The sequence below is a fragment of the Anser brachyrhynchus genome (genome assembly GCF_964034855.1).
Source record: "Anser brachyrhynchus genome assembly, chromosome: 6".
NCBI classification, from domain to species: domain Eukaryota; kingdom Metazoa; phylum Chordata; class Aves; order Anseriformes; family Anatidae; genus Anser; species Anser brachyrhynchus.
Window position 1 is genome coordinate 31,516,943 of NC_137700.1, and position 27,497 is coordinate 31,544,439.

Here is a 27,497-nt window from a genome sequence, read left to right on the forward strand (position 1 = left end):
CCCCATCCTGCTCCACCTGTATCCCCATCCCCATCCCATCCCACCCCATCCCATCGCCATCCCCAACCCACCCCGTCCCACCCTACCCCATCCCATCTGTATCCCCGTCCCCATTCCCCGTCCCCGTCCCCATTCCCCCCCGCCCCCCCCGCTCCCCGCCGGTCCCCACCGCCGCGTGGCCGCTTGAAGCCCTCTCCCCGGCAGCGGGGCGGAGCCGGGTGACGCCTGCCCGGGAGGGGGGGGGGGGGCGGCGCCGGTGCCGATCCGGACCCGCTCCCGCTCCGCTCCCGGTGCCGGTCCCGCGGTGCCGGTCCCGCAGCGCCGCTCCCCCCCCCCCCCCCCATGGCCGCCCCCCGCCGCCGGGGCTGAGCCTCAGCCGCCTCCTCCGCGGCGCCGCCCCGCTCCCCCCCCCCCTCCCGGGGGCTCCGCGCCCCCCCCCCCGCCGCTCGCTGCTCCCCCCCCACCCCGAGCCCCGAGCCCCGAGCCCCGGCCCCGGCCGCGGCCGCCTCCCGGGGGCGGCGGAGGGAGGCCGGGCGTGGGGCCCGGCGGGCGGCGCCCGGGGCGAGCCCAAGATGGCCGGAGGCGGCGGGGGCGGGGGGCGCTGAGCGGCCCCCACCGGGCACCGGCACCGGCAGCGGGCACCGGGGGGCAGCGGGGCCGGGCCGCCCCCCCCCCCCCAACCCTCAGCGCCCCCCGCTCGGCTGCGGGAGGAGGAGGAGGCGGCGGCGAGGCTGCGTGCTGCCGCGGGTGGGCTTGGGGTTGGGGCTTTATTTTTTTTATTATTGATTTTTTTAATACCTTTTTTTCTGTTTTTTTTCTCTCCCCCGGTAGGGCAGCTCAAAATGGCTGAGGGCTGACTCGGCTCGCCCCGAGCTGCGCCGCCCGTGCCCGGTTCCCGGAGCCCCCCCCCCGGTAGCGGCTGGGCAGCCCCGGCCCGCCCCGGCCCCTTTGTTGGCTCCCTCCGGGGGCGGCTCTGGCGCTCCGGGGGCTGGAATGAGAGCGGGCTAGGCTGGAGCCCCCCCCAGCCTGCTTCCTCCCCCCAACCCTTCTCCTTTTTTTTTTTTCCTTTTTTTTTTTTTTAAATATTTTATTTTCCTCCCCCGAAGAGGACCCAGCCCCTCGTGAGAATTCCGAGCAGGTTGATTTTGGGTCCGCGGCGCTCGGGCTCTCCCCCTCCCTCCCCTCCCTCCTTCCTCCCTCCCTCCCTTTGCGAAACCCATTTTCTTTTTTCATTCCTATTTATGAACGGAGGCAGAGGCTGGGAGGGTTGCTTTGGGCTCGGGGCTGGAATCTCGTCTGAATGATTGGCCTGTCTTCCCTCTGAGCTCTCCCATTCAAGACCTCACAATTTTGAAGCAGGCGAGAGGGGTTTTTTTTTCTTCTCTTTTTTTTTTTCTTGTCTTTTTTTTCCTCTTCCTTTTTTTTTTTCGCCGCTCTGCCGGGTTAGAAGCAAACCTTTGGGGCCGCGGAGAGAAGTCGTTTTTTTTTTCACCGTCGTCATCATTGCTGTTATTTTTTTTTTTTTAATTATTTTTAATCTTCCTCCTTTTCCCGTTTTGGATCTTAACCCTTTGATCTGTTTCCTTTAAAAGACTCCGATTCCGAACTCCCATCAGGGAGAGAGGGAGGAGGAATACAGGAAAAAAAAAAAATCTGAGCGAGTCTGGGCTCTCAGCTGCTAGCCAGGTTGGTGGGGGACAAAAGTCCCTTTAAAATATTGAATGTCGGTTGCAAACCTAAGAAAAGAAAAATCAAATCCGGAGCGCTAAATTTAGGAGGTTTATATGGCACTTGGACCCTGCTGCTGGATTTTGTATGGATTTTTTTCAACCTTCGGTAAGTTTCGATTCGCCCTCGGGGATAAAAAGAGACAAATTGCTTTTGGGGGTTGTTAAGACTTCGGGTTGTAAATCCTACAGTATCACGCCTTTTTTTTTTTTTTTTTTTAACCGTTTGCCTTGCTTTTTTAATGAAACGACACAGATACCGTGTTTTCGTGCTTGAGATTCCTAGAGTGCTGCCCCGTGGCTCATTTTTATTCCCGATTTTAGGGATCTGTTGAGGTTTTTTATTTACCGTGCGTGCCGGGGAGGAGGGGGGGAGCCCAGCGATTCACCCCGAGACTTCCTGTTGCAGGGAGAAGAGACCCCGGCGTCCATCTGTAGACCAAACTGAGAGATTCAGCGGGGGGAGAGTCGCCAGATACCGCCGGTAGAGATGGCCGAGAACTGGAAGAACTGTTTCGAAGAGGAGCTCATCTGCCCCATCTGCCTGCACGTCTTCGTGGAGCCCGTCCAGCTTCCCTGCAAGCACAACTTCTGCCGGGGCTGCATCGGGGAGGCGTGGGCCAAGGAGTCGGGCTTGGTGCGGTGTCCGGAGTGCAACCAGGCGTACAACCAGAAACCCAACCTGGAGAAGAACCTGAAGCTCACCAACATCGTGGAGAAGTTCAACTCCCTCAACCTGGAGAAGCCCCCCTCCGTCTTGCACTGCGTCTTCTGCCGCCGGGGCCCGCCGCTGCCCGCCCAGAAGATCTGCTTGAGGTGCGAGGCCCCGTGCTGCCAGTCCCACGTCCAGACCCACCTGCAGCAGCCCTCCACGGCCCGTGGGCACCTCCTGGTGGAGGCGGACGACGTGCGGGCCTGGAGCTGCCCCCAGCACAACGCCTACCGCCTGTACCACTGCGAAGCCGAGCAGGTGGCCGTCTGCCAGTTCTGCTGCTACTACAGCGGGGCCCACCAGGGACACTCGGTCTGCGACGTGGAGATCCGTCGCAATGAGATCAGGGTAAGTCCGGCCTCGACCAGCCCACGCGCGCCTCGGCCTCCGTCCACCCTCGGGACGGAGGTGGCCTCTGCCCCGCGTGGGGATGCCGTGGGTGGGATGCACGTGCCGGGAGGTTGGCCGCCGCCTTCGAGGACTGGCTCCTGAGGAGGTGCCGCTGTGGTGGACCTTCTTCCAAGCACGTCCCACCGTGAGACCCTCCTGGGGATGGGTCAAGGAGGCTCCCTGCCACCGTCGAGGCTGGTGAGGGAAGGAGCCTCCAGCAGATCCCTGCTGAGGACGCATCCCGCAGCAGCAGCCTGCCTCTTGTTCTCCATCCTCCTCCTGAATCCGCTGCTCTGTGGCGTGCCCTATTTGTTTCCCAACGGGCCTGTGTTTGCGTAGGGCCTACCCAAACCCCGTCCTCCTGCCCGGCGCTGCGGCCCCGGCCCTTTGACGTAGCGCCTCGCCGGTGCCCTCCGCGGCGCTGGGGCAGCCAGGAGGAAGTCGGCAGGAGCAGACATGTTAGATTGCGGCTACGCCGGGGCGCGGCGGGGAGGGCCGCCCCTGCCCGAGCAGCGAGGGGACGGGGCCGTCCATGGGGGTCTGCGCCGCCGTTGGGTGGCCCCTCGGCGTGTGGGGCAGGGTGGAGGTCATGGTGCTGAGAAGAGGGCGTTTTGGGGAGGAATCTCCCCGTTTTGGCCCCGCTGTGGTTCAGGGTCAGCTGGCGGCCGTTCGGTGAAACCCGTTAAAATCTGGCGGTGGATGGAGCCGTGCGACAGTGCCGGGGGAGCAGGGGTGAGGTGGGCTCCATCACGGGTCTGAGGTGCCCTGAATTGGGGTTCAGACCGTCGGCTCCCGGGGTGACAAAGCCGCCGCGCGGCGGGGACGCAGGCCCTGTTCATTGTAAGGCTCTTGAATGTCAAAGCCCGGCTCTTCCCACCTTCCCCCTCGTCTCCCCCTGAGGCCATGTCGGCCTTCCCCTCCCTCTCCGTAAGGCCGGAGCTGGGAGAGCTTCGTGTCAGCGATTGGGGGGAGATGCGGCTTCTTGCTCCTGTCGGGGTTCGGGGCTGGGTTTGGGCCAAACGCTGCGTCGTTGCCGGCCCCCGGCCCTCCAGCAGCGCGGGGCGTAGCGCTGGATCTGGGGGAAAGTGAGTCTGCCTCGCTCGCGGCCGGGCCATCTGGCAGGAGCTTTCACCCTGGCTCCGGACCCTGGCGTTGCCGGCGGGCATTGCAGGGCCCCGGGGGCGACCCCGCTGCCACCCCCCCGTGCCTCCCCGCCGCGCTGCCCACCCGCCCGCCTCGACCCTTCCAGAGAGGCCCGGCGCTCGTCTGCCGAATAAATATTTAACAATGAATTGAATGGTGATTACTGTAAAATGGGGACGATTTCCTGTGTATTTTAATGTTGCCAAAATGAGTCACCATTTAGCAATAAAAAAAAAAAGGAGTCATAAATAAAAATTGCAGTATAATTACTTTCCAATTGGATGGCCAGGCCTGCGAGGGGGGGAGGCGGCTCTGTGCGGAGAGCAGCCAGCGTGAGCTAACAGGAAGGTTATTTTCCTCTCCAGGTTTTTTGGGGGAAAACCAGAGACCTCCACAGAGGTGCCAGCAGCTCCACCACACGCGCTGGAAGGGGAAAGACCCAGCCAGGCTTTTTGAGAAGCACTTTTCTGCTTCTATTTATAGGAAGTCATTTTTGTCTCCCTCTGCCAGGGTGGAGGAGCCACCCTGGGAGGGCTGCGTGGGGCTGGGACGGGGCTGCTCGTGCGTGTGTTTCCCGGGAGTGTTAGTCAGGGACCCAGAGTGTTTTTCCAGGTCCTTTTCCAGGACACTTTGATCTCATCTATTCCCACTCTCTCTGCGTTTTTTTTTTGTTGTTGTTGTGGCTGTTGTTACGGCTGGATGCTCGCTGCTCCTTGCAGATTCATGCTCCTAATGACCTGGCGCAACGCTGCCACTGGCTAGGCTGAATTTTGGCCCTGGTGTGAAATCTTAGGATGGATGGCCAGGCGCTGAAGGTGCCCGTATAGCAGGGCCGCAGGCTTATTGTGTGACCTTGGCAAAATCCCTTAGTACCTCCATCGCCGCGTTATCTTAATTTCCCGTCCCCGCGGTGATAAGCTTGTCTCTTCGCGCTGGGCGTGCCGTTGGGTGCTCAGAGGCTGGGGCAGCCCGAAGCTGGGGGACGGGGTAGCCAAAGGGTCTTGTAGGTCAAGCAGCATCCCTGCGAGCCCCTGGGCAAACAGCAGGCGAGCTCCTGGCTCTTCCCTGCTCTCACTGTGTGGCCCTGGGCAGGTCTCTGATGGAAATCCTCGGCGAGCCACGTGAGCTGGTCCCGGCCAGGAATGCGGCTGCGTCGGCTCCCGAATTAGGCCACTTGCGTGTCCCATCCTGCGTGCGCTCAGCCGGTGACGGCTTCCCACATGCTGGGGTCGGGCACGGGATTCCCAGCTGCTGGCTCGCCCCACGCCGGTGGATGCGGTCCCCGAGCACCCCAGGGGTGAGCGCGGTGGGGACGTGCGAGCGAGGCAGGGCTGGAAAGATCAGGGGAGGCCCTGGGACCGAGCGGCCGTGAGAGATTTGTTCCGTGCGTGCCTCTGTAGCTCTCCTCTGGGAAGATCTTAATTGAGAAATGAGTCAAAGTTTGGAGGCTCGGAGCATCGTCCTCCGCCCGGTGTCTGGCGTGGGGACCGGGAGCGTTACGGGGCGTGAGGTCGACCCGGTGGCGGAGGCGGCCCCGAGAGCCGGGAGCCTGCAAGAGCTCTTCAGATAAACTGCCCTCTTCCGCCGTGTGTTACTCCAGCCCACCTCGGAGGGTGTTGTGGCAGGGGAAGAGAGGCCTCAAACCCTCCGGGGGCAGAACCGGTGCTTTCTCAGCTGGTGATTTGGGCCACTGAGCAGTTGCTGGGCAAAAGCTTGGAGGCAGGTCGGCGTGGGAGGAAGGAGGAGGCTGGCTGTGGAGCAGGGAGCTCCACGTCCTGAAGCAGAGGCTGGTGCTGGGGTCGTTTTTGGGGGAGAGGGACCTCTCAGTATTGGATTCTCTGCGCAAACCCGCAGAGCCCTGGCTCACAGTTGGGTGAACTCGAAGGTGCAACCATAATACAAACAGTAAATAAAATATGTGGTTAATCTTTCTTTCGTGGGCGTATAAAACGCTTACCTCCCCTTCCCCCCTGTGAGATGTTTTCTCCTTTGTTTCCTGTTTTTGTAGCGCTTAAAGAGGAGAGGAAAAAAAAAAAAGCCAACAACCCACCCTCTTTTTTTTGCTTCTTGACGTTTTGTTTCGTGTCAAGGTCTCAAAACGAAACATTTTCTCCTTCCATCTCTGCCTTTGCTGTCAGAGCCGGGTGCCTCCCACCTGCTATTCCCATGCATGGGGAAACCCACTTCCAGGGTTAAAAACGAAAGTTCGTCCAGGCTGAAGTAGTTAGGTTGCCTAATTTTTGTTTGTTCACCGCAGAATGGGGAAAAAATACCTTCCTGGGGTTGAAGCAGAGGGGAGAAGGCAGCAGCCAAAGAACGATGGGAGGAAGGGGCTCGCCCAAACCTTTGCTGAGCACTGCCACGTTCACCCCAGCCTTGTATGGGACGTGGTTGTTTGAAGCTGGGGGCATCAGAGCTTGCTCGAGGGTGTCCCAGCAGAATGTATCGAGCTGAAGGTGCCACCGGTGGAAAAGGGGTTAAGTAGAGGCTCTGCCCCTGCTTCGGTCTTGTTTCAGGGAACAGGGACGGCTTTCTCCCTGACCTTGCTTACAGCACCGTGTGGAAGTCATGAGAAAATTCCTCTGCCTTCTGAAAATCCCCAGCATTTTTGAATGAAGAGGGAGAGAGCGCGCTGTGGTGCTGCGACCTGCGGGAAGACATTCGGGAGCCTCCTGCAGGCGGGTGGGAGCAGGGCTGGCCCTGGAGCCGCAGCGGTCCTGCAGACAGCGGGGACGGGGACCAGGCTCCTGGGTGCCTCCGCTCCTCAGCGGGTTGGGCTTCCCTTTCTTACCCCATGGATAAGCTCTGCTTAGGTGTTTTCTGAAGAGTAGGGGAAAGGAGAGGTGAGCGCTTGGTGTTCACCAAAACACCGCCGGCTTTCCCTTGGTGGATGGCTCAGCCACCAGAGGCACCTTCCTGCTTGAGGACGGTGCCATGCCACGTCCCCATCCCCATCCCCATGCTGCTCTCGGTGCCAGAGGTGCTAAGCTGGGACCTGGGGAGCCCCGGTGCTGGGGTCGGCCCCGCCGGCAGGCTCCTGGCTCGAGCTGCTGGAGGTTGTTTTACTCTGAAACAGGTTTGGTAACTCGCGATGGGCTGGATTTTTACAGGCTTACTTATTTTCCAGATGACTTGTTTAGGAGGAGCGCGGCACGCAGCTCACTGGAGGCATCGTGAGCGCGAGTGCCCAAGTTCTCAGGCATTAATTTCGCTCTCGTGACTGTAGATGGTGTGGGCTGGTGCCTGGCAGGCGTTCCCCATGGAGCTCTTTAACATACCTGCTCCCTGTATTGCTCTGGCGGTAGGTCCTGGGAAGCTGGAGCAGCGCGGACGCTCCCTGCGCCCTCCACCTGAGCCTGTGCAGGCACCCCAGGGCCAAACCTCCAGCCCCGGCCTCCTCCCCTGTCAGCTCAACCCCCGTCTCTGCCTCCCGATGTCCCCAGCTCCTGCCCAGGGGCCTCGTCCCAGCGCCAGGCTCCTAAACGTGACTGATGGTTGTGCGCAGGGACGCCGTCGCTTGGTCAAGCTGCCCTGATGAGCAGTGACTTCTCGGGCCTTGGGCGGCGGTGGAGATCCCAGCACCCACCTAGCCCGGCTTCCCAGCAGCGTGCCGTTGATCCGTCAAGCTTCGCTGTGCTTTGTTGTCGGGGCAGCAGGGAATTTAAGTCGAGCCGACAGCAACCTGTGCTGCCCCAGAGACCCCGGGGTGCCCAGCCGCCCCGGTGGGAACCCATCTGGCCGTGCAGCGGTGGGGTCCTCGTGGTCCCAGCCCTTCGGCTGAGCTGGAACAGCTGCCTCCTTCCCCACGGTCTGGATTAAGGGCTTTTCCCTGCTGCTTTCCTGCTGGGCTTGAGCATTTTCCATGCCCGTAGCCCATCAGGTTGCTCTAGACCCGCAGCCACAAGTCTGCGTAGAGCCATCGAGAAGTGACAGCGGAGGTGGAGGACGCGGGCAGCCCGGTGGCTGGGGTCTGGTCTCCCAGCCAGCAGGTACAGACCCAGCTTTGGCTGGCCGTGAGCATCGCACGCTCAGCCCAGACCCCGGTTTAGCCTAAATCTAACCCGTGATATTCGCGTCGGTGCCACGTGCCCGCTGGCGTGGAGCGCGCCGCTCTCCTCGTGCCCACCGCCATGGTGCAGAGGGAGAAGGCAGAAAGACCTCAGCGTGACGTCCCGGCTCCGTTCCTTAGCCCCGTGGGAGCCCGGGCGAGTCCCCCAAGGAGCACGCGAGCCCCGGGGCCTTCTTCCCTTCTCCTCCCCTCCCGTGGCTCCCCAGGAGCCGCTGGGCCCCTGCCCCTTTCCGAGCAGGGCAGAGCTGCGGGGTGGCGGAGGGGCGGGAGGAGGAGGCACGTTTCCATGGCTCACAAAGGGCACAAGCGATCAGATTCGTGCAACTGCCCAAGAATAAAGAGGCTCTTACATTGCTGCCTGCCCTGACCTCTCTCCGCTCTGTTCGGGAGGACAGCGTGTGACCACACAGGGATTTCTGAGCCGTGCTTCGGAGGAAGGCAGTGGGTTTTCTGTCCCCAGGTCCGCCTGCAGCTCGCCTTGCAGCACGCTGGCCTATTTTTGCTTGTTACCTGTCTGTTTGCTGGAAATCTTGCTACGCGGGGGTAATTTTTTCTTGCCTTCTCTTTAATTTCACATAATTTTTTTTTCTTTTTTTTTTTTTTTTTTTAATCTGACACTGAAATGGGGCTGAGAGCAGCAGTGCTTCCAGAGCAGGGACAAAAGTAACCAGGAAACACAGGGCAAGAGAGGAGGGATCGACACCGAAACAATGAAATAGCCAAGCAAGGAAAGACTGAATGCTCAATAGCACAAGCCTTTGCAGAAATGCCTGGCTAGTGCAGCATTTTATAATCAGCTTCTGTGCTGGGCTGGCCTGCAACAGTAGTGTGATGGGGGAGGAATGCTTTGAATTAGCTGGATGCCAGAATTAATTCTGTCAGAATTCAGATGTACATGTATGTACAGCTTTATAAATAAACACTTGGAGCAAGATTCTGCTTTGCCACGCAGGCTCTGGGGCAGAATCTGGTCCGGCCTTGCTTTTTTTTTTTTATTTTAACGAGATAAAATGCTGCAGATCCGTCCGAGTCTCTGGTGACTTTGTCAGCTCGGGGCGTTTAGCAGCAGCCTGTGGGCGCGGGAGGCGCTGCCTTGGTGGGAGTCAGGGGACGATGGCTCGGTGGGGTCAGGGCTGCGGGGCTGAGAGGACGGATGGTGTGGGGTGTCCTCCTCTTCCCTTTCCTCCACGGGAGGAAGACCAGGGGCAGCCAACCCTGCTTCGCCCAGCAGGGCTGAAGGCAGCGAGGTTGGGAGCTGGAGGAGAAGCCTGGTCCCAGATCCGGAGGGCTGGGTGGTGATGTGCAAGCACGAGACGCGGGATGCACGCGAGAGATTTGTACATGTGTCCTCCAGATGAACTCCGGGAAGCGGTTCCCAGTGCTGGATCCTTCCCGATAAGGATGGCTTTGGCCCCTTCTCGCCAGGGGATCGTGCTCGTCCACTTGCTGTCTTGTGATTTGCTTGTGACGGTAACATGAGCAAAGCTGCTCGGAGCAGTGCCCTGCCGCCCTGCAGCGGTGGCTTCTACCTACCACGCTCACAGCCCGATCTGCTACGGCGCACCAACCTAGAGGATAGAAAAAAAAAAACACAAAAAAACACAAATTGATTTAATTTCTCTGCCTTTTCTCCCCCTTTCTGTGTTTTTTTGTTTGTTTGTTTCTCTCCCCCTACCTTTCCTGTCTCGGTTCCTCGGTCTGTGGCTGTTCTGGGGGGGGCCCGTCTCCGGCGCGGGTTGGAAAGGAGCGAGCTGGGGATGGCTCCAGATGAGGCAGTTGGCAGGGAGTGACGTTCCGGATGGCTGTGTCTCTCTGAAATATGAGTAAACGTTGTCAGGCCGGCCGACTGGAGGACACGGGGCTCAGGGAGGGCTGAGCTGCCCTCTCCTCCCTCCACCCACCCCTGCGTGCAGCATCCCCTGCTCGCTCGGCGTCCCCCCCGCTCCCGAATGCCCGTCTGGGTGACCTCGAAGCTCCGTCCTAGAGCTTGGGGAAAAGGGGCAGAAAATCCCCCGGAGCCTAATGGAGGCGGCAGCTTCCCTCGCCCTACGACAACTTAATCCAAACCCTGGCTCGAGCCGGTTATTGTGCGGCTCTGAAGCCCCGTCCCCAGGAAAGAAAGCTCCGACCCCCTCCCCTGGCCGTCGCTCCTGGGGTTTTGGTGCCGGGGGAGCTGAGCCCCGGGCTGTGGGGTGCTCGGCCACACGCTCGGTTATTTTTCTGGCAGCGTTTTGGGCTCCTGGACCCAGCGGTGACGCTCATTGGGAAGCACGGGGGGGGGGGGGGTGGCTGCCGTGGGCTCGCTCGGTGCTCCTTGTCCTCCCGCGGGCAGGGGGCTGCGTCCCTCTCCCCGTCGGATCCGCCGGCTCTTTGGGGTGGGAGCCGGCTTTCCCCGCAGGTGAAACTCCTCTGCGCTCAGACAAAGGGATGGGGGTGCGGGTGCCTCCCTTTGTTCTCGGGTCCTGGTGCACCAGGCTCCGCCGGCAAAAGCCCCTTGACGCGCGGCTCTCGGGTGGATGGAGCGGAATAAATGCGCCGCGAGGTCTCCGAGGTCCCCGTCCCCGGCGCGGTCCCTCTTTGGGGAGGGAGGGGGGGGGGGGGGGGGACACAAAGTGCCTCCCCACTTCCCCGCCTTCCCTCGGGTGTTGTGGCAGGCCCCTCGGTGAGGGGGGTGGCTGGATCCGGGAGGGAATTCCTGCAGCCCCCCCTGCGCCAGGTGGCTGAGGTCGGTGAGCCCTGCTTGTGTCGGAGCTGGCTTGGTCGTAGGGTGGGGGGCAGGATCTGCCCCAGCAGGGAAATCGGGGCGCCTTTTGGGGTTATTTTCTGCCCCCGCCTGCTGGCAGCCTGCGGGGCAAGGGGCTGGAAATGATGCCGTGTGTGTCCTGCAAAGACCACTCCTCTCCAAGCCCGTCACCCATCAAGGACGTGAGCCCAGCGGGCAAAGCCATGGCTCGTCCTCCAGCCCGGGGTTTTGTGGCGTTTTATTTACGCTGGGGGAGGAAAAGGTCACTCTAACCTCTGCGGCGACCTGGCATCTGGGTAGAGGAATGGGGGTGCAACCTGGGGGAGAGAAACTGAGCTGGGGGGCTCTCCTGAGGGCCAGCAGCAGAAACTCAGGCAGGTTTTGCCGATGGCTGGTCCTACTGGGGATGCTGCGGCGTCCCCGGCAAGCTGCCCCCACCCAAACGCTCCTGCCCTTGGTCCTCCCCAAGGTTGGCTCGTGGCTACTGCTATCTGTCAGCACGCGCGGCGCTGATCTCCATCTATCAAGGTGCTTTTGCAGTAATCTAATAAATAATACGGAGGCGACAAGCGAAAGCAAAGCCCTTGTCTGCGCGGTGCAGCCGCCCGCCGGAGCGTTCCTCGGGAAATGTCCCTTCTTCCCAAAAGGCGAGGCCTGGCTCTGCTGGAGAGAGAGAAAAGAAGCGTCCGAGAAGACAACCTTCGCGCTGCCCCCGGTAACGTGTCAGAAATTTGAGGGAAACACTGCTTTTCCTGACAGGTGGGGGCTGGGGCCTCCTGCCAGCCTGGGCGGATGACGGAGGAAACAGGGGGTGCGAGCCGTGCGGGCAGGTGAGGAGGAGCCCCCACGTAGCCCAGGCAGCAGGTAATTTCTCTGTGGGGACGAGGAGCTGGTCCTGCTGCCGTAGAAAATGGCAGCGCGGTCACGGCTGGAAATGGCTCCTCTGTACCCTGCGCTGCCCCGTCCCGCGTGGCCCTCGGCACGTTCTTAACCTTTGTGCTGCGCCGCGTCCCCCCTCTAAAAGAGGATAATGGAACCGAAAGGGGGAAGCGGCGGGCGCTGGAGGCACCTTGGGCTGCCAAGCTCGATAAAGCGCTGCTGAGCTGCCGGGGACCCGAGGAGCTGGAGTTTTGAGTCAGGAGATCAAATGCCAGGTCCGGCCGCCCTCCGACTTCCCCGAGGCAGCTCTGCTGTGCGCTGAGCCCTGCTCTGCTGGGCTCTGCTGGGCTCTGCTGGGCTCTGGCTGCCCGCTGCACCCAATTCTGCAGCATTTACGTGGAGAAAGAGCAGCTAGCAAAATCCGTCTCGTTCGGGGATGGAAACAGAGCTTCCAACGTGGCTCGCGCGGATCGGCAGCGCCGAGGAGCTGAGCGGGTCCTCGCTCCCTGGAAGGATGGAGTCGGCCGGGTTCCGAGCTGCTGGGCTCCCATGTGCCATCAGATCTGGAAGATAAATGGCACCTCAGGGGCCGGGGATCAATAATGTCAAAGGCTGGCCCGTAATCAGGCGAGATTAAAAACCAATGACAGGCGCCCTCCTAGGAGCACAAGTCAGCACGTTAAAGGACCGCGGCGGGGTCCTCAGCTCTCCTCAGCTGTCCCCATGCCATCAGCGATGTCCCCCTGGCGTGGAGCGGGTCCTGCAGGTCTCCCGCACCGCCCCATCACCTTCCCCACGCAGCTGGGGATGCGGGGCAGACAAAAGAAAGCCCCCTGGGGGCTGGCACGCCGGGGGCTGTTGCTGCCGGGGGTGGATTTGGGGCCGCGGCGGCTGTGGCGAAGCAGGAGGCTGCTCTGGTGCTGTGGGTACCGCCTGGTTCTGGGGAGGGGATTGGAGAGAGCAATTTGGGAAGCTCGTCATTATTGAACGACTTCTCAAATGCATTGTTTTGCCTGTTTTTATCTGTTAACCGGTACCACAAGCGCGTCGCCACCCGTGGGCAGGTGATGGGCAGCCGGGGCGCGCGGTTGCGCCGGTTTTCGGGCGCTGGCGTTGGGGCCATTCCCGTGGGAGCCGGAGCCGGGCACCTTCCCACGGCGAGCGGCAGCCACAACCACAGATGGAGAAGGTGGAATTGATTTATTTGCAAGAGCGAATTCAAATAAACTCCAGCCCCCTTTTTTTTTTTTCCCTCCCGTGCATCCTGCGAGGGGTACGCGCTCCATCGCGGCTCGGGGAGGCGGGTGAGGAAATAGGATGTTTCCTTCCTGAGCGCAAGGGCGATGAGAGGAGAAGGGGCCGTGCCCACCTCCTGGCTGGGAGCTGGAGGTGCCGCCTGCCTTTGCCCCGGGCTCCTCTTCCCCTTCCTCCCCGCCAGGAAGCCCGGCCGTGGCGAGAAGTAATAATGCCTGCTGACACCGCGCTGCCGGCGAGCGCGGGGGGCACCGCGCCGCGCCAGGGCCGAAACGAAGCCCTGGGAGCAGGAGCAGAGGGGCTCGCACCTCCTGGGGCTCCCATTGCGCCATCTGCAAAGGGTTTGCGGGGTGCAGGCGCCCTGCTCCCCGCGGAAAGGGGCTCGTGCATCGCATGGGAGCGCGCCGAGCGCCTGCCGGCGAGGAGCCGCCGCTGGCGTCGCGCCACGAGCTGGGGGCCTCACGTCTGTTTGATTCCAGACGTGTTTACGGCGCGCGGGGCTCGGCAGCCGGCTGGCTGCGAACTACAGGTCCCAGCATGCTCCCTCGTGGCTCCTGGGCTCCGGCGGGAGCAGGGGGCTGTGGGACTCGTAGTTCCCACCTGGGTTTTGCTGCCACGGAGCTGGGATCGGGTCTGGCGCTGCCAAAGCACCAGGTCCTGGCCTCCTGCGCCCTCATCCTCCAGCCACCGACTTGCCTGGTGCAAGAGCAGATTGGCCTTTCTGTGTCACCGAGCCGGGGAGGGGATTTGGTCCCATTCTTACTCGTTTGCAACGTAAATATTTTGATCGCGAGGACGTTGCCGGGAGCTGGGTGTCACGTCGAGGAGCGTGATTCATTCATGCTGCTGCTGCTGGGAGCACAATGAGGCGATGCTGGGACCGATCCCAAGGATTTCCTGCGACCGCGGCTGGTGGGGGATACGGGACGTCACGTTTGGCTAAGCCAGAGCCCTCAGCTCCGTTCCTTCGAGCCGCGAGTACCGTGCCGTGCCCAGCCTGCGCAGGACTCGCCCCCTCCGAAACCCGGTGGCTGTGCGTGGCCGGCGCATCCAAAGGGCAGAGGATGGGACGGCGAGGCCGAGCCCCTGGCTCCGGCTCTGTCGCAGGGCGTAACGCCTTGTGCCTGCTCCTAGGAGCTGCTCCTGCTCCAGAAGCCGGCCGGGCTCTGGGTTTGCCCCCCCGAAGTGTTCTGGGCAGGGCCGATGGCCGGCGAGGCAGGAGCGGGGCTGGCTCCCTCCGTCCCTCGCGCCGCTCGGGGCCAGGTGCGGGCTCCGCAGCGCCCAGATTCGTTCTGGCACCCTCCGTCAGACGGTGTTTGTTCATGCTGCATTTTTCTTTTTACTGGCGTGTTTGGACACGCACTGGTACATTCACGGCACTCAAGCAGTAACGTGAGGCTCTTTCCCATTAGGAAAGGGGCCAGGATTTGGGGGGGGGGCTGGGAGGGCAGCTTAAGCAGTAGTTTCTGAGATATTTCCTTCTGTTGCCACACCCTGCAAGAAAGAGCAATATCCGCGGCTTCAGCTGCTATCGCATGGCTCCGAACGTCTCTCTTTTAATATAGATTGGTATCATTTTGCATTTTAAAGTAAAAACACGCTGCAAGCTGCAGACAGCTGTCGGTTGGCAGCTTTGTTTGAACATCTGGTGTTGCTGGGCTGCTGTTCAGCACGCTCTAACTATGGGATTCATAAAGATTATAATCCGGGCTTTCAGATTCTCAACAGCCGCCTCGCAAAGGAAAAAAAATAAATAAATTAAAAAATAAAATGGGCGAGGGAGAAAACCCAGCGGCTTTCCTGCGAGGAGGCGGTGGAGGGGTCCTCGGCGCGCGGTTGCGGCGCCGGCTCCCTGAGCATCCTCGAGCATCCTTGGTGCCAAACCACGAGGGGCTCGCTGCGCATTGCCCTCACCGCGGGCAGGGGCAGAGGGGCTGCTCCCCGCCTGGAGAGCCCCACGGAGATTTGGGATGCCGCAGGAGTTCGCCGTTCGCTTTCTCTCCTTTTTTCCCCCCCCAGTTTAGCGCCGAATCCCGCAGAGTCTCGTGTTCCTCTGGGCGGTTTCTGTCGCCGGTTAGCTGAAGCAGCAGGTTCTGCTGCGGCTTTGGGGTAAGCGTTCGTAAGGGCTGCCGGCAGCGGCAGGACTTTGTTTCTTTCTCCGTAGAGTAAGCGATGGAGGAGCCGGGGCTTTGAGTAAACGTCTCGCGTCAAACCGTGGTTTCCAGGAGAAACTGAATCCCTTCCCTTGAAGCAACCTAAAGGTTGAGCTAGCCGCCTCCCTAAGTCCTACCCATTCCTGTGCAAGTCAGGCGCTTTCATTGGCACCTTGGAGAATTAAGCGGCCTCTAAGCCCCTAACAGGTTTTATAAATCTTGTTAGTTGATCTGCATTTTTGCAAAGCTCTTTGAATCCAGCCTGTTGGCGCATAAGTCACCTTGACTTGCTGGAAGGCGTTGACTCCCAAGTCACTTTCAGGCTCCATTTGTCAGTCGGAGGTGCACAAGAAAGGCCCCCCCTTATCTTTATTAGGAAAAAAAAAAAGCTGCCTAGAGAAATCGAGCTGTGCTAGCCGGTAATAGAGGTGCGTGTAAACCTGTTCTGCCCTTGTTTGTGTTGATTTAACTTACCAGTACAAATTAAAATAGCCTTGAGCAGTTGGAAGTTTAACCAGATCAGATGGGAGGGGGGAAAAAAAAAATCGCTGCCTTTAAATCAAAGCGGGGATTTCTTGCCCGCACGGCGGCGGGTTGTCACCTCTGCACGTCGGTGGCATCGGGGCGCCCTCGATGACCTTCTCGAGGGTCCGTGTCCCCAGGGCTGGCTCCCGGGGAGCAGAGCTCAGCCCCTGCCCACCCCGCTGAGCTGGTGGGACATGAGGAAGGGCAGGGGGCTGCCGCTGGGAGCTGGGGTCTCGCCGTGGCAGGGCTGAGCCCCGAGCAGAGGTCTCTGGGCAGGGCAGAGGCAGCTCAGCCTTGGGCGAGAGGGTGGGAGAGGCTGGCTGCGTTTCACCCCTGCGGGGGGAAGGCTCTGAGATCACCCAGGCCAGCTGGATCTTGAATCCAAGATGTTTATTTGGAAGAGGGAGCGAGGGTTTCTCAGCCGTGCAGGGGCTGCAGATGGGGGCAGGTTGGCTGCCAGGCGGTGGGAGTGGGTTTTTAGGGGGGTGGCTGCTCTGGGAGGCGAGGCGTCCCACCTGCCGCAGCCTGGGGACCGCTGGCCGGGACCAAACACAGCAGGTTTGGGAGATTTTGGGATCCAGCAGCTGGGAGCGACCGGGACGCCGGCGGATCGAGGCAGGACTGGGGGTGCTGCCAAAGGCTGTTTATTTTTTCATGGGGATTATGGAAGGAACGACTCATAGATGGTGGAGCAGCGTGGAAGAGGGCTCGTGCGAGGAGCAGGGTGTTGCGATGTGTCCGAGTTACGGTGCTGACCCACCGCCCCTTGGTGCCCGGGCTGCCACCGGGTGCTCCTGGAGCTGCAGGAGCGCGGTTCGGGGAGGTGATCCGGCTGAAAGCAGGCTGCTTTTTTTCCTGAGTTATTTTTTCAGCTGGATCCATGATGAGGAAGGGGCAGATCTATAAGACTAGGGACTGAGGAAGGAGAAAAGAAGGTTAAGGAGGGCTCCTGTAGCTCACACATAAATTGAGAGAAGCTTTCAAGGAGCAACAAGCGCAGAGCAGGAGGAAGGGGCAGGACTTCTTATGTGATTTCTTAGGCTCTGAAAAAACGTGAAGCCTGGTGAATGTGGTCCTCCCCATCCCCACAGCCCTCCCCGGGGCTGGTCGCTGCAGCCCAGCAGGACGAAGGGCTTTGCCTGGGGCAGTGCAGCAAGCAGGAGACCTTCCCCCATCACCTTCCAGGGGTACAAACCCATCTCTCCGCGGGGTCCCTGTGCTCTGGAGCACCTTAACCTGGGATTTCGAGGCCGGCAGCGTAGCTGCAAGGCCCAGCTTTTATTTTTGGCGTGGAGGGGAGGAAGCACGTGAGGGCTCGATGGTGGATGTTTGTCAGCAGGGCCCAGATGTCCTCCAGGTGTTGATGTCAGGCTGAGGTCTCAAGGGGCTGGAAACACTTGCTGAGAGCACTGGGGTTCGGCTCTGAGTCCTGAAACTTTGCAGGATATCTCAAAGCCCTGCGCTTTCCTGGTGCCAAGGTGCTGCTGAGATGGCGGTGAGGTCCCAAGAGCTTCTGTCCCATCCCTGTCCCCGAAAGGACGGGGAAAAAGCTCCTCCTGCACGCCCCTGATGGCAGAGAAGACCCGGACCTCGTCCTTCGCGCAGAGCCAAGCCCTGGGGCTGCTCCTGGCTCCCTCTGCTCCCAGGCGAGGCAGCCTGTGCTGTCCTCCCTCCCCAGCGCTGGCGGGAGCGCTGCGGGCTGGAACGGCGGCAGGCTGGCGTCCGCGCCCGGGCCTGGGCGGGGATCTCCTCTTCCTCCCTTCCCAGCAGCGAGGAAAAAGGTTCCCGGGGCTGCTCTCTGCCCCGGGGGCCTGGCCCCTGCAGGCACCGAGCGATTCGCCCCGATCCTTGCGAGCCCCATCCCCGCCAGCTCCCGTGCGCCGCGTTTGCTCCTGCTGCCCCGTGGAGCTGGGGTTGGGTTTGTGTGGGTCCAAAAAATGGATTTGGACCCCACCCCATGCTGTCTGGAGTGGCTGTTCCCCGTGCCTGCAGGCTGCTGGGAGGATGCCGCCGCAGGCAAACAGCGCCAGCCTTCCTGGGCATCGCTGTGTGAGGAAATCGGGGTCTAAAGGAGAGGAAGCAGGAGCTGAAGGCCGCGCTGCCTGCCGCTGGAGCTGGGCTCGTCCCCGCCTCGCTGGGGTCGAGGGCACCCGCCCAACGTCCCGGCCGGCACCACCTTGCCGAGGAATCGGGAGGAGCGGGCAGCGAGGGGGTGTGGGGGCGCTTCCCCCTGGCCAGACGCCGCCTCCCCGGGCTCCTCTCGGGCACAGGGTCATGGCTGAGGCTGCTCTGAAAGGAGCCCAAGCCTTTGTCCTGCAGAGCCGGGACTTGCCGTGTCCTTCAGGCAGACATCTCCTCTGGCCCCGCGTGCGTCTTGGCGGGGTGCTCCCAGCCCCTCTCCCCCCGTGCTGGGAGCGAGGCTGCCGTGTTTCGGGCCTGCTGGTTTTGGGTCGCTCCGCGGGTCCGTGTGCCACGAGGGAAGGTGTCCGCTGGCTCTCACCTTGTGTGGTGGTTTAGGAACGGCTGGGAAGAGCCAGGCCACCCCGGGCAAGCAGATGCTCAGCCCCAGCACCCCTTTTCGGGTTCCCCGGGGAGCAATGGGGCCTGCTGCAGCCTGGTTTCTGCCTGGGGAGAACCCACGAGAAAAGCAAAACCCGGGGCCGGGGGGAAGGCCTCGTGCCCCGTCCTGAGCCCCCCCCCCCCACCCGGCGGTTACTGTAAAGGCGTGCAAGATGAAACCCCGACCAGAAAACATTTCCTTCCTGTCTCTGCAAGCCGATCGGCCTCCTGCAAGTGTAGCGGGGGGGGTTCAAGAGCTGCTCCTGCCTGGCCCTGGGCAGCAGGAGCCACACGGGGTGCGAGGGCTGGTGGTCCCGGGGGTGTGTGGGGTCTGTGGGGTTCCCCCGGTGTCCCCGTCACGGTATGGTGTTGTTGCATCCGTGGGGCGCTGTGAGCTCGGGAGGTTTCCCTCCTGCCCCAGTTCCAGTCCCACCGGGTGTTTTCCATGCTGGGTTTGGGGGTTCCCCTGTTTTTGGGGGCTCTGCCCTGCGGTGACAAGAGCAGCGTTGGGTTTGGCGGTGGGGGACGTTCTCGGGACGGATCAGAATAGCTCCGCGTGTGGGTTTTTCTCAGAAAACCGTCTAGCTGCCGGCAGAGCGGGGCCGAGGAGCAGCAAATCGGCCAGGGGAGGCGAAAGTTTGCTCTTGCGTCTCCACCCCGGCCTTCTCGGCGCATTAGCATTCAGCGGCTGTGACTCGGGGCCCGTCTGCAGCCCCCCGCTCCCTCCCCAAGGCGGCTCCGTGCCGGGATGCTCGCCTCAATGAGCGCCCTTGATGGCGGGGCCCTGGGCCCAGCTGCAGGTGTCTGGAGCCGTTCCCGAGAAAGGCATCTGCCCTTCAGGGCTCCTCCGCTGCCGTCCCACCTTCCTCCTCCTCGCCCTTCCTCCCCTGCCGCCCCGCTCCCTCCGTCCTGTCTTTCCGGCCGCGGCAGACAATGTCCTCATTCACACGCCGCGGTTTGGCGGCCGGGGGGAAGGCGCGAGGCAGCGGGGAGGAGGGATGCGGGGAGCCCAGCGCCCGGCCCCGGCCAGCTCCCCAGCTGCAGGGGCTGCCTCGGGCCAGCCGGGCTTCTCCTCCGCAGTGTGGGGCTTTTTGAGGGCATTTGTTAAAGCCCCGGCGGAATTGGGGTGGGAATTAGGGTCCTGTAAGCATCCTCAGTCAGCGTGCGGAGACGAGGTTGCTGCTCCCGCTCTTATTAGGCGAGAGAGAAGCTGCAGAGACCTCGCTTTCCCCACCAGCGCTGCAAGCGCCTCTGGCTTCTTGTTGGTCCCAGTCTCATCTAAAGCAAGAGCTGCTCGGGGGGTTGTGGCCTGGGTGAAACAAGCCCCCTGGGAAGCGCAGGGGGGTGCAGGTGAAGCCTTGGGTCTGTTGTGGGGTTTTGCTGCCCGGCTGGGTTTGCTGCTGGGGTTTTGCTTTCACTGCCCCGCTGCCAGCACCGGGACGGGGCTGTAATCTGCTGCAGCAGTGACCGCAAACTTAGCACCGTCCTTCAGGAGGGGATGGAGGGAGACCAGCACTGAACAAGCGGGCAGACATCTTGCCTGCAGATTTCTCCTCCGTCCTTCTCCCCAGCACGATGCTGCTGGGACCCGGTTGTGCACCTCCCCGCAGTGAGCTCTCGCAGTGCTGGCCTTTGGTCCCGCCGAGGGGTGCCTCCCAGCACATCCCTCTCCCAGTGCTCGGCCTCCGTGCCCCAACCAGCCCCACGTGAGTGAGATCTCCCCAGGGCTCACCCTGCTCCGCCTGGGTGGGGGAGGATCATCTCACTTCATTTCTGCTGCCTGCGTGGGGTTCATGCCCGCCGCTTGCTCCCAGAGCAACCCTCTGCCCTCCTCTCGGGTCCCAGCTGGCTTTCCTCTCTGTATTTCTCCATGAGAGCGGGGCGATTACATTTAATTCCAGCAGGATAAGCTGGTGTCCAGCAATTAGCTCTGTCTCGCTGGGACCTGGCGGGCTGGGGTAGAAGAGCCAATTACCCCGGGCGCAGATTAATATATTAATGATTTGTCAGATCAGCTCGCGTAAACTCTGCTGACACCGCAATACAATACTCCCCCGTGCTGGGGGACCCCGTCTACAACTGCGGTGGGAGATAACTGCGGATTTGGGACCGGAGGGGGCTAATTCTTCTGGGGACTGAGGTTCTCCTCCAAAACCTGCAGCTGGAAGGTCTCCGGCCACTCTCCCGTGCTCGCATCTACTGCAGCTTTACTCCTGCTCTTCGATGCAGGGCGTTTGGGGGCCCGATCTGTGTAGTCCCAGCACCGCTGCGTGCCTCAGAAGGCGAACTCCGACCACGGAGCCTGGGAAGGGCTCGTGCGAAGAGCGTGCGCGGAGAGAGCTGCAGCTATCCCAGCACCAAGGTCATGCATGAAATATGAGAAATTACCCTGAGAAATTCTGATCTGGAGGAGGAGGAGGAGTTCATGACTTCAGAAATACCAGATTTGGGAGGGGATGGAAGGGAAAGGGATATATTTTCCTTTTCAAAATACCTAAGGAATTCAGCCTGTGCTGCAGAGACAATGAGATTTCGCTCCTCGGAGCCAGGAGGGGCAGCTCGTACCCAAGTGTCTTGTTAAGGTTTCAGTTGCCGTGGGTGAGAATCCCATCCCGCTGCAATCTCAGGCACGTATGGTTTTAAATCACCCTAAAATCAAGAGAGTGGTTCAAATGTGAGATTGAAAAAAAACAAAACAAAAACCAACACGCTGCATGTCCTCTATTACAAACCTCTTAGGTTTCTACGGCTTTAGGTTGGATTTCGGTCACTTTTTCCAGCTGCGAGAGGCCATTAAGTTAACTTTAGGTATAAAGTTGTGTATATATTTGTGATTTTGAGTACTTGCGCGGTTCCAGGAGGGCACTACCGTGAGGCCTGTTACAAAAGGCAGCAGCTGGCAGCCCCGCCACGGGACGGGGACGGGGACGGTGCGTGGCCAGGGCTGTTCGGTCAGTCCCTGGGGGAATCCTCAACAGCAGCGGGGCTGGCAGCCTCCTCTGCAGCTGCGGGCACGTCGGAGCGATGGCAAAGGCTGCTGTCCCCAGCAAGGGCAGCGTCGGGGCCCTGCTCTCGGGTGCCGTTTTGGGCAGGGGATCTGGTGCTGCTGGGGGCTGCTCTAGGGTGGTTCTGGCTGTGGGCATGGAGGCGGCGAGGCTCTCGCAGCAGGGAGGGAGGCGTAGAGGACGGCTCGGTGCAGAGGATGGTGCCCTGCAGGGCTTGGCTTGGGCAGGGCAGAGCAGAGCAGAGGGGCTGTGCTGGCCACCAGGATCAGGGACCCACCACCCACGGCTCCTGCTGGAGCTCCTGGAGCTGGGCAGCCTGGTGGGAATTCCCTGTGCCAGCCATATTTCACCGTATTTAACCTTCTATTGAACCCATAAGAGCTGCTCTCCGGGCAGCTCTTCGAGCAGGATCGCTTTTTGGGGTGCAGATCTGCAGCATCTCCCGCTCCGGGGGCCACGGTGCAGGTTGGGGACCTTGAAAATGCCACCCGCGGGGGCGAGCCTGGAGGCAGCAGGATGCTGCGGCTGCAGCCTCCCGGTGCTGCGGCAGTGCAGGCAGCAGTGAGCGAAGGGAGACTTCTGTAGATGCGCCACATCTCCCTCCACACCGCCGCTCAAAATTTAGCTGGTCCCAAAATCTGTGCGCCCTTCAGTGCCGTGCTTGCAGCCCTATTTTTTTTTTGGCACAAGCGTGCACACGCTCAGGGGCTGCGGCGCTGGCGCTGCCTCTCGGGCCCCGTTTTGTCGGGTGTGTGCTGTCTGCGCGTCCTCTGTGCGTGTGTGGGCGCACATGTGGGCACTGTGCACGCATGTGGAGCGCGGCTGTGAGTGGGAAGATGCTTTTTTTTTTTGTTTTTTTTTTAGCTCCTCGTTATTATTAGTGGTGGGAGCCGCTTTTAGGGCGATTGCTCTGTGCCGGGTGGCGGGGCTGACCCGGCTGCTGAGCGCAGCGGCGCCAGGGCTGGAGGTGCCCGAGACCTTAAGAAAAACAACAGGAGGGAGAAGGCTTCAAATTCCTGCTCCCGAGCGGAGTCGGAGGTGACAGCCTTTCCCTGCGATGCAATTAATCCCAGCAGTGCTTCTGCCACCCTCCCCCTCCCGCCTAGTCCAGGAATTAATTACTTGATTATAAATCCCCGAGCGGCGGTTTATAATAGCAATAATCCCCTCGAAATTCATCCTCGCTGCCTGTTTCTTCCCGTCTCGCCCCCGCCGTCGAGAGCCTCTCACGCCGCGTCTCGGTGCCGGGCGGTCGGTGCCGGTGAGCCCTGCCCTGCGCCGGGAACTTATCGGGGTCGGGATTTATCCCGCGGCCGCGCACCGGCGAGGGGTGGCATTTCGTCCCAGTTCTTAGGCTGATTGCCCGGCCCTGGGGGCAACGCGGGCTCGCTGCCTCCCCTCTCCGTCCCTCCCGATTACGCTGACGCTGGCTCCGAGGCTCGTCACGCCGGCAGGGACAGGGGAAGGGACCTGGCGTGGCGTCGGGCGGTGCGGGAGGGACGGCGGCTGGCTGGCGGCGGCCCCGCGGGCGTCCAAGTGGCAGGGGACGAGCCCCTCTGCGCGTCCCCCGAGGCGCCCAGGGCTTGGCTGCGGCCAAGCTGTAGGGACCGGGTGGTGAAACGGGCAGAGCTGGCACAATCGGCCCCGCGGGCTGCGCGTGGCCGCCGGGTTCGCCTCTGACGGCTGCCGCCCTCTCCCTCCCCTGCAGAAGATGCTGATGAAGCAGCAGGACCGCCTGGAGGAGCGGGAGCAGGACATCGAGGAGCAGCTCTACAAGCTCGAGTCGGACAAGCGGCTGGTGGAGGTAAGGGGAGCCTCACCACGCCGCCGCTCGCCCTGGGGAACGCCGCCCCCTGCTCCTGGGGCTTCAGGGTTTTGGGGTGGGCAGCAGGCCTGGAGCTGGTTGGCACGGAGGAACTGGTTCTGCTCTACCTGCTGTCTCCATTTCGGCCCTCGCAGGCACACTTTTTGGGGGACAAAACGTGTTTGGGGCTGCCCTACAGCCCCCTGGGTGTTGGGGGCGAGGACGGAGGCTGTCCTTACGTACCAGACGTTGCACCCTGAGCTCAACACAGCCTTTCCCGGGCTACCAGCTTCATCCCAAGTGGGAGGGAAGGGTCTGGAGGTGCAGATCCCCGTAAGTCCCTGAAATACCCGGGAGGTGAGAGCTGCAAGTGGGCGTTTTGCTGGGACACAGATAAAGCGAGATGGGCTCTTGGTCCTTGAGGCCCCATTCGGTCTCCCGGGGAGTGGAGGGAAGGGTTCTGGAGCATGCTGTGTCCCCAGCCTGGGGCTCGGACGGCTCTGGGGTGGGGATGGGAACAGGGAGGGTTTCTGCAGCTTGAGGCAACTGCCCTGGCAGCTGGGGAAGGACCCGGGTGTCCCGGGGCATCACGGAGAGGGCTGGGGGGTGCCAAGGGGCTGAGCCTGCTGCCGCCCCCCAGGAGAAGGTGAGCCAGCTGAAGGACGAGGTGCGCCTGCAGTACGAGAAGATGCACCAGATCTTGGACGAGGACTTGCGGAAGACCATGGAGATCCTGGACAAGGCCCAGGCCAAGTTCTGCAACGAGAACGCGGCCCAGGTCCTTCACCTCAACGAGCGCATGCAGGAGGCCAAGAAGCTCCTCAGCTCCGTCCAGGTCATGTTTGACAAAACCGAGGACATCAACTTCATGAAGGTGGGCACTGCTGCTGCCGCCGGGCGGGTTTGGTGCTGCGGGGCAGCGGGGACGGCGTGGGGCACGGTGAGGAGCAGGGGACAGCACCGCGTCGGGTCTGCTGCTGGCTCCAGAGGGCTCCCGTCAGGGGTCAGGGCGAGGAGGGGTGGACAAGGACGTGCTGCAGATGGGCTGGGGCAGCCCGGGCTGTGGGGACAGAGGGGTTTGGGGCTCGGTGCCCTGCTGAATTTTGGGCTCGTCAGGACAGGGAGGGCGGCGGGAGGAATGAGGACTGGGGAGTGCGGGGTGGTCCGGGGCAGCCTGGGGGGTGCTGCCCCATCCTGGCACCCACGGTGTTTGGAGGCACACACAGCCCTGGGCACGGTGGGGGGGGGAACCCAGAAGGTGACACTGAAGGGGAGGTGGCTGCTGGGGCAGGGCCTGTCCTCACTGACCAGGGCTTCTCCTTCCCCTCCTAGAACACCAAGTCTGTGAAAATCTTAATGGACAGGTAAGCGCAGGGGGCAAGCGCGTTTTGGGGGGAAGGGGGCTGTTGTGGGGCGCAGCAGCACCACCGATGGAGGTGGAGGAGGGCTGGGGATGCTGGAGCTGCCGGGGGGCTGCGGGGCTGCCCTGAGCCACTGGGGAAAGGCCCGGGCGGTGGCTGGGAGCAGGTCCCTGCTGCCTCCCTGGGGAAGGGATTTGGCCCGTGGGTGTGCGGGAAGGAGCCCGGGGGGGGAGCCAGACCCTCCCCTGCGTGTGTTCTGTCCCTCACCTCTCCTCTCCATCCCCGGTCCCCAACAGGACCCAGAACTGTACAGGTGGCAGCCTGCCTCCGCCCAAAATCGGGCACCTCAACTCCAAGCTCTTCCTGAACGAGATCGCCAAGAAGGAGAAGCAGCTCAGGAAGTTGCTGGAAGGTGGGTGAAGCCGGGGGCGTGGGGGGGACAGGGGACAGGCCCTCGCTGCCTCCTGCATGGGTCCCAGTGCGAGAGGGTGGGGAGGGCCGTCGGGGTGCAGGGACCCCCGGGAACCGCTCTGCGGTCAGGGTTAGGACACGGAGATGCTGTGAAATGGATGTGTTTGGGGGTGACACGGCAAAAGCTGGCCACGGGCAGAAAGATCTGTAGGAAGACACAGGGGACAAACAGGGACCGACGTGGTCCCACAGCCCCCGTCCCGTGCCTGGGACTGCCTGGGAGCTGATCACGTCCCGCGGAGGCTTCGTGGTCCTGTATTCTTGGGGGATTTGGGGTTCTGCTGATCCTGGGACGGGGACCGAGCTGCGCATGGGGCTCAGCCTGTGCACGTGCTTAGAGAGCGGCGCTTGGGGCCAGCCCAAACCTGCCGGCGAGGTCCCCAAATTCACCTGCACGTGGGTGAGTGCCCTGTTTGCCAGCAGCAGGGCAGCCCAGGGGGCCTTCAGCTCGTGCAGGGCCAGGGCGCGGGTCTCAGGACTTCGATGCAGCTTTGGGCTGGTGGCTGGGGCACCCCGTGTCCGCCCCGCACCTGGCAAGGAGCCGAGCTGTGCCGTACACCTCGCCCGGTGCACAGGGCTGGGACATGCAGCAGATCGGCCCCGGGGCCATCGGGATGAAACCTGACGCGGTCCTGCTCTCCTGTTCCCCCCGCAGGTCCCCTGAGCACCCCCGTCCCCTTCCTGCAGAGCATCCCCATGTACCCCTGCACTGTCAGCAACTCCGGCGCGGAGAAGCGCAAGCACTCCACCGCCTTCCCCGAGGGCAGCTTCCTCGAGCCATCGTCCGGGACTGTGGCGAGCCAGTACATGAGCCAGGGCGCTTCGGCCGGCGAGGGGCAGTCCGCACAAGCCATGGTGCCTTGTAGCTCCACGCAGCACATTGTTGGACTTCCCAGCGGCCCGCAGCCGGTGCACTCGGGCTCCGTCTTCAACCCATCTCACTACCCCAACACCACGTCATCTCAGCAGTCCGTGCTCTCCCAGTACGGCGGGCGCAAAATCCTCGTCTGCTCAGTGGACAACTGTTACTGTTCCTCGGTGTCCAACCACAGCGGGCACCAGCCCTACCCGCGGTCGGGGCACTTCCCCTGGACGGTCTCCTCGCAGGAGTACTCGCACCCGCTGCCGCCCGCGCCCGCCGTCCCCCAGTCGCTCCCGGGACTTGCCGTGCGGGAATGGATTGACGCATCCCAGCAGCACGGGCGGCAGGATTTCTATAGGGTCTACGGCCAGCCGTCGGCCAAACACTACGTCACCAGTTAACCGTCACACTCTCCGGAGAGTCCTGGTTGATGGCGCGTTCGGAGAGAGAAGTCTGCTCTGTTTTGGCTTTTTTGTTTTGTTTTGTTTTCTTTTCTTTCAAATCAAACCCGGTTTCCTTCCCGCCTCGTGCCTCTCCAGGATTTTGGGGAGGGTTGTTCTCTCATCTCTTTTTTTTTTTTTTTCCTTTCCGTTTTAAAACAAAATAATATTTTGTTTTGTGTTTTTTTTTTTTCCTTTTAATTCTTTTTTTTTTTTAATTTAATTTTGGAAAGTCCTTCCTGTCCCTCGCTGGGAAAAGACGAGGGAGAAATTACACGGAAGAAATCGATGGGGATTTCAGTCGGGCGTCTGGTTCTGTGCATCACGCTCTTGCTTGCTACTCTCTGGCTTCGGAAAACTTCAGAAGGGACAATTGCACCTTCTCCGTTTCAATTTCTCTGAGTTCATTTTTTTGGTTTGGTTCAGTTTTCCCCCTTCCCCACCCCTCTCTTCCCCTTTTTAAAAAGAAAAAAAAAATCTATCATTGATTCAGTATGAAATGATACGTGTAGATTTTGGGTTTGTTACTTTTTTTTTTTAAAGGCTGATTTTTTTTTTGTGTTAAAAGGCCACTTCTCATGCATATTGGCATTTTTTTTTCCTTCTTTCAGAGATTTGTAAATACACAATGGCAGGAAATTTAATGCACAAAAAAAAAAGGGAAAAGAAACTTTAAAAAAAAAAACGAATAAATAAATAAATAAAAAAAATCTGTTCTAGTTTTCAGGAGGGGAAGCGTTGCCGAAATGCACCCCCCCGCAACGTATCGCTGATGCAACTTCCTGTAACAAGCACTTTGTATAAAAAAAAAGTGGACTTCCTGCTATAAGGCACAGGTATTTATTCTGTAACCAATTTTAGAACACACACAGAAAAAAAAAAGAAAAAAAAATATTCAAATAAATGTGATCACTTAGTGCAAACGCCTCGCTCTGCTGCGGCTCTTCCCCGGGAACGGGCGCTCTGGCAGGAGGCTGCCGCCCGCTTCCCCCAGCAGCCCGGAGGGGCATGGACGGCCCTGGGCTTCTTCGGGGGGAGCAGTTCGGGGACGGGGCGGACGAGGGGGGACACGTATGTCGTGGTGCAGAGCCGGCTGCCTCCTCCGCTCTCGGGTGTGGCTTGTTTCGGGCCGAGACCCTCCGCTAAGAAACCCCGAAGGCAGCGTGGGGGCACGCGGCCCCGTCCGGGACGCGGAGGCGGTGATTTACGCCGCGGGCTCGGCGACGCCAGGCTCCTTCCTGCCCAAACCTTTCCACCGAGCTCGGCGGAGGCCCCGGGGCTTGGCCGGCTGTGGGGGACGTGTGGGAGGCCGGCCGGGGCCGCCAGCAGCATCCGCGGTTTCGGCTTCCTCGTGCCCTCATGGGTTGACCTGGAGAAGCGGGGACCCCAGCCCAGACCCC

At 61.2% G+C, this 27,497-nt stretch overlaps 1 protein-coding gene across 3 annotated transcripts; it reads left to right on the top strand.

Annotated features, from left to right (window-relative positions):
* The first annotated feature begins 558 nt into the window (after positions 1-558).
* Positions 559-27,020, top strand: TRIM8 (tripartite motif containing 8). 3 transcript variants are annotated; one of them, XM_080596902.1, is made up of 8 exons: positions 560-747; positions 1,593-1,836; positions 2,137-2,787; positions 22,868-22,963; positions 23,604-23,837; positions 24,296-24,327; positions 24,621-24,736; positions 25,451-27,020. In XM_080596902.1, exons 3-8 carry the CDS (start codon positions 2,218-2,220, stop codon positions 26,056-26,058), a joined length of 1,656 nt encoding a protein of 551 aa, XP_080453028.1. In that variant the 5' UTR covers positions 560-747; positions 1,593-1,836; positions 2,137-2,217; the 3' UTR covers positions 26,059-27,020. The 3 variants fall into 3 exon arrangements, with proteins under 3 accessions (XP_080453029.1, XP_080453028.1, XP_080453027.1); XM_080596903.1 differs by lacking the exon at positions 1,593-1,836 and having other exon boundaries at positions 559-747; XM_080596901.1 differs by lacking the exon at positions 560-747 and having other exon boundaries at positions 762-1,836.
* The last annotated feature ends 477 nt before the right edge of the window (positions 27,021-27,497 follow it).

Bases quoted from the DNA above. Each gene is read 5' to 3' on its own strand.
- TRIM8 (XM_080596903.1), top strand. From the start codon at position 2,218: ATGGCCGAGAACTGGAAGAACTGTTTCGAAGAGGAGCTCATCTGCCCC. The intron at 2,788-22,867 runs GTAAGTCCGGCC...CCTCCCCTGCAG, and splicing joins TCCGTCGCAATGAGATCAGG to AAGATGCTGATGAAGCAGCA. The intron at 24,328-24,620 runs GTAAGCGCAGGG...GGTCCCCAACAG, and splicing joins GTGAAAATCTTAATGGACAG to GACCCAGAACTGTACAGGTG.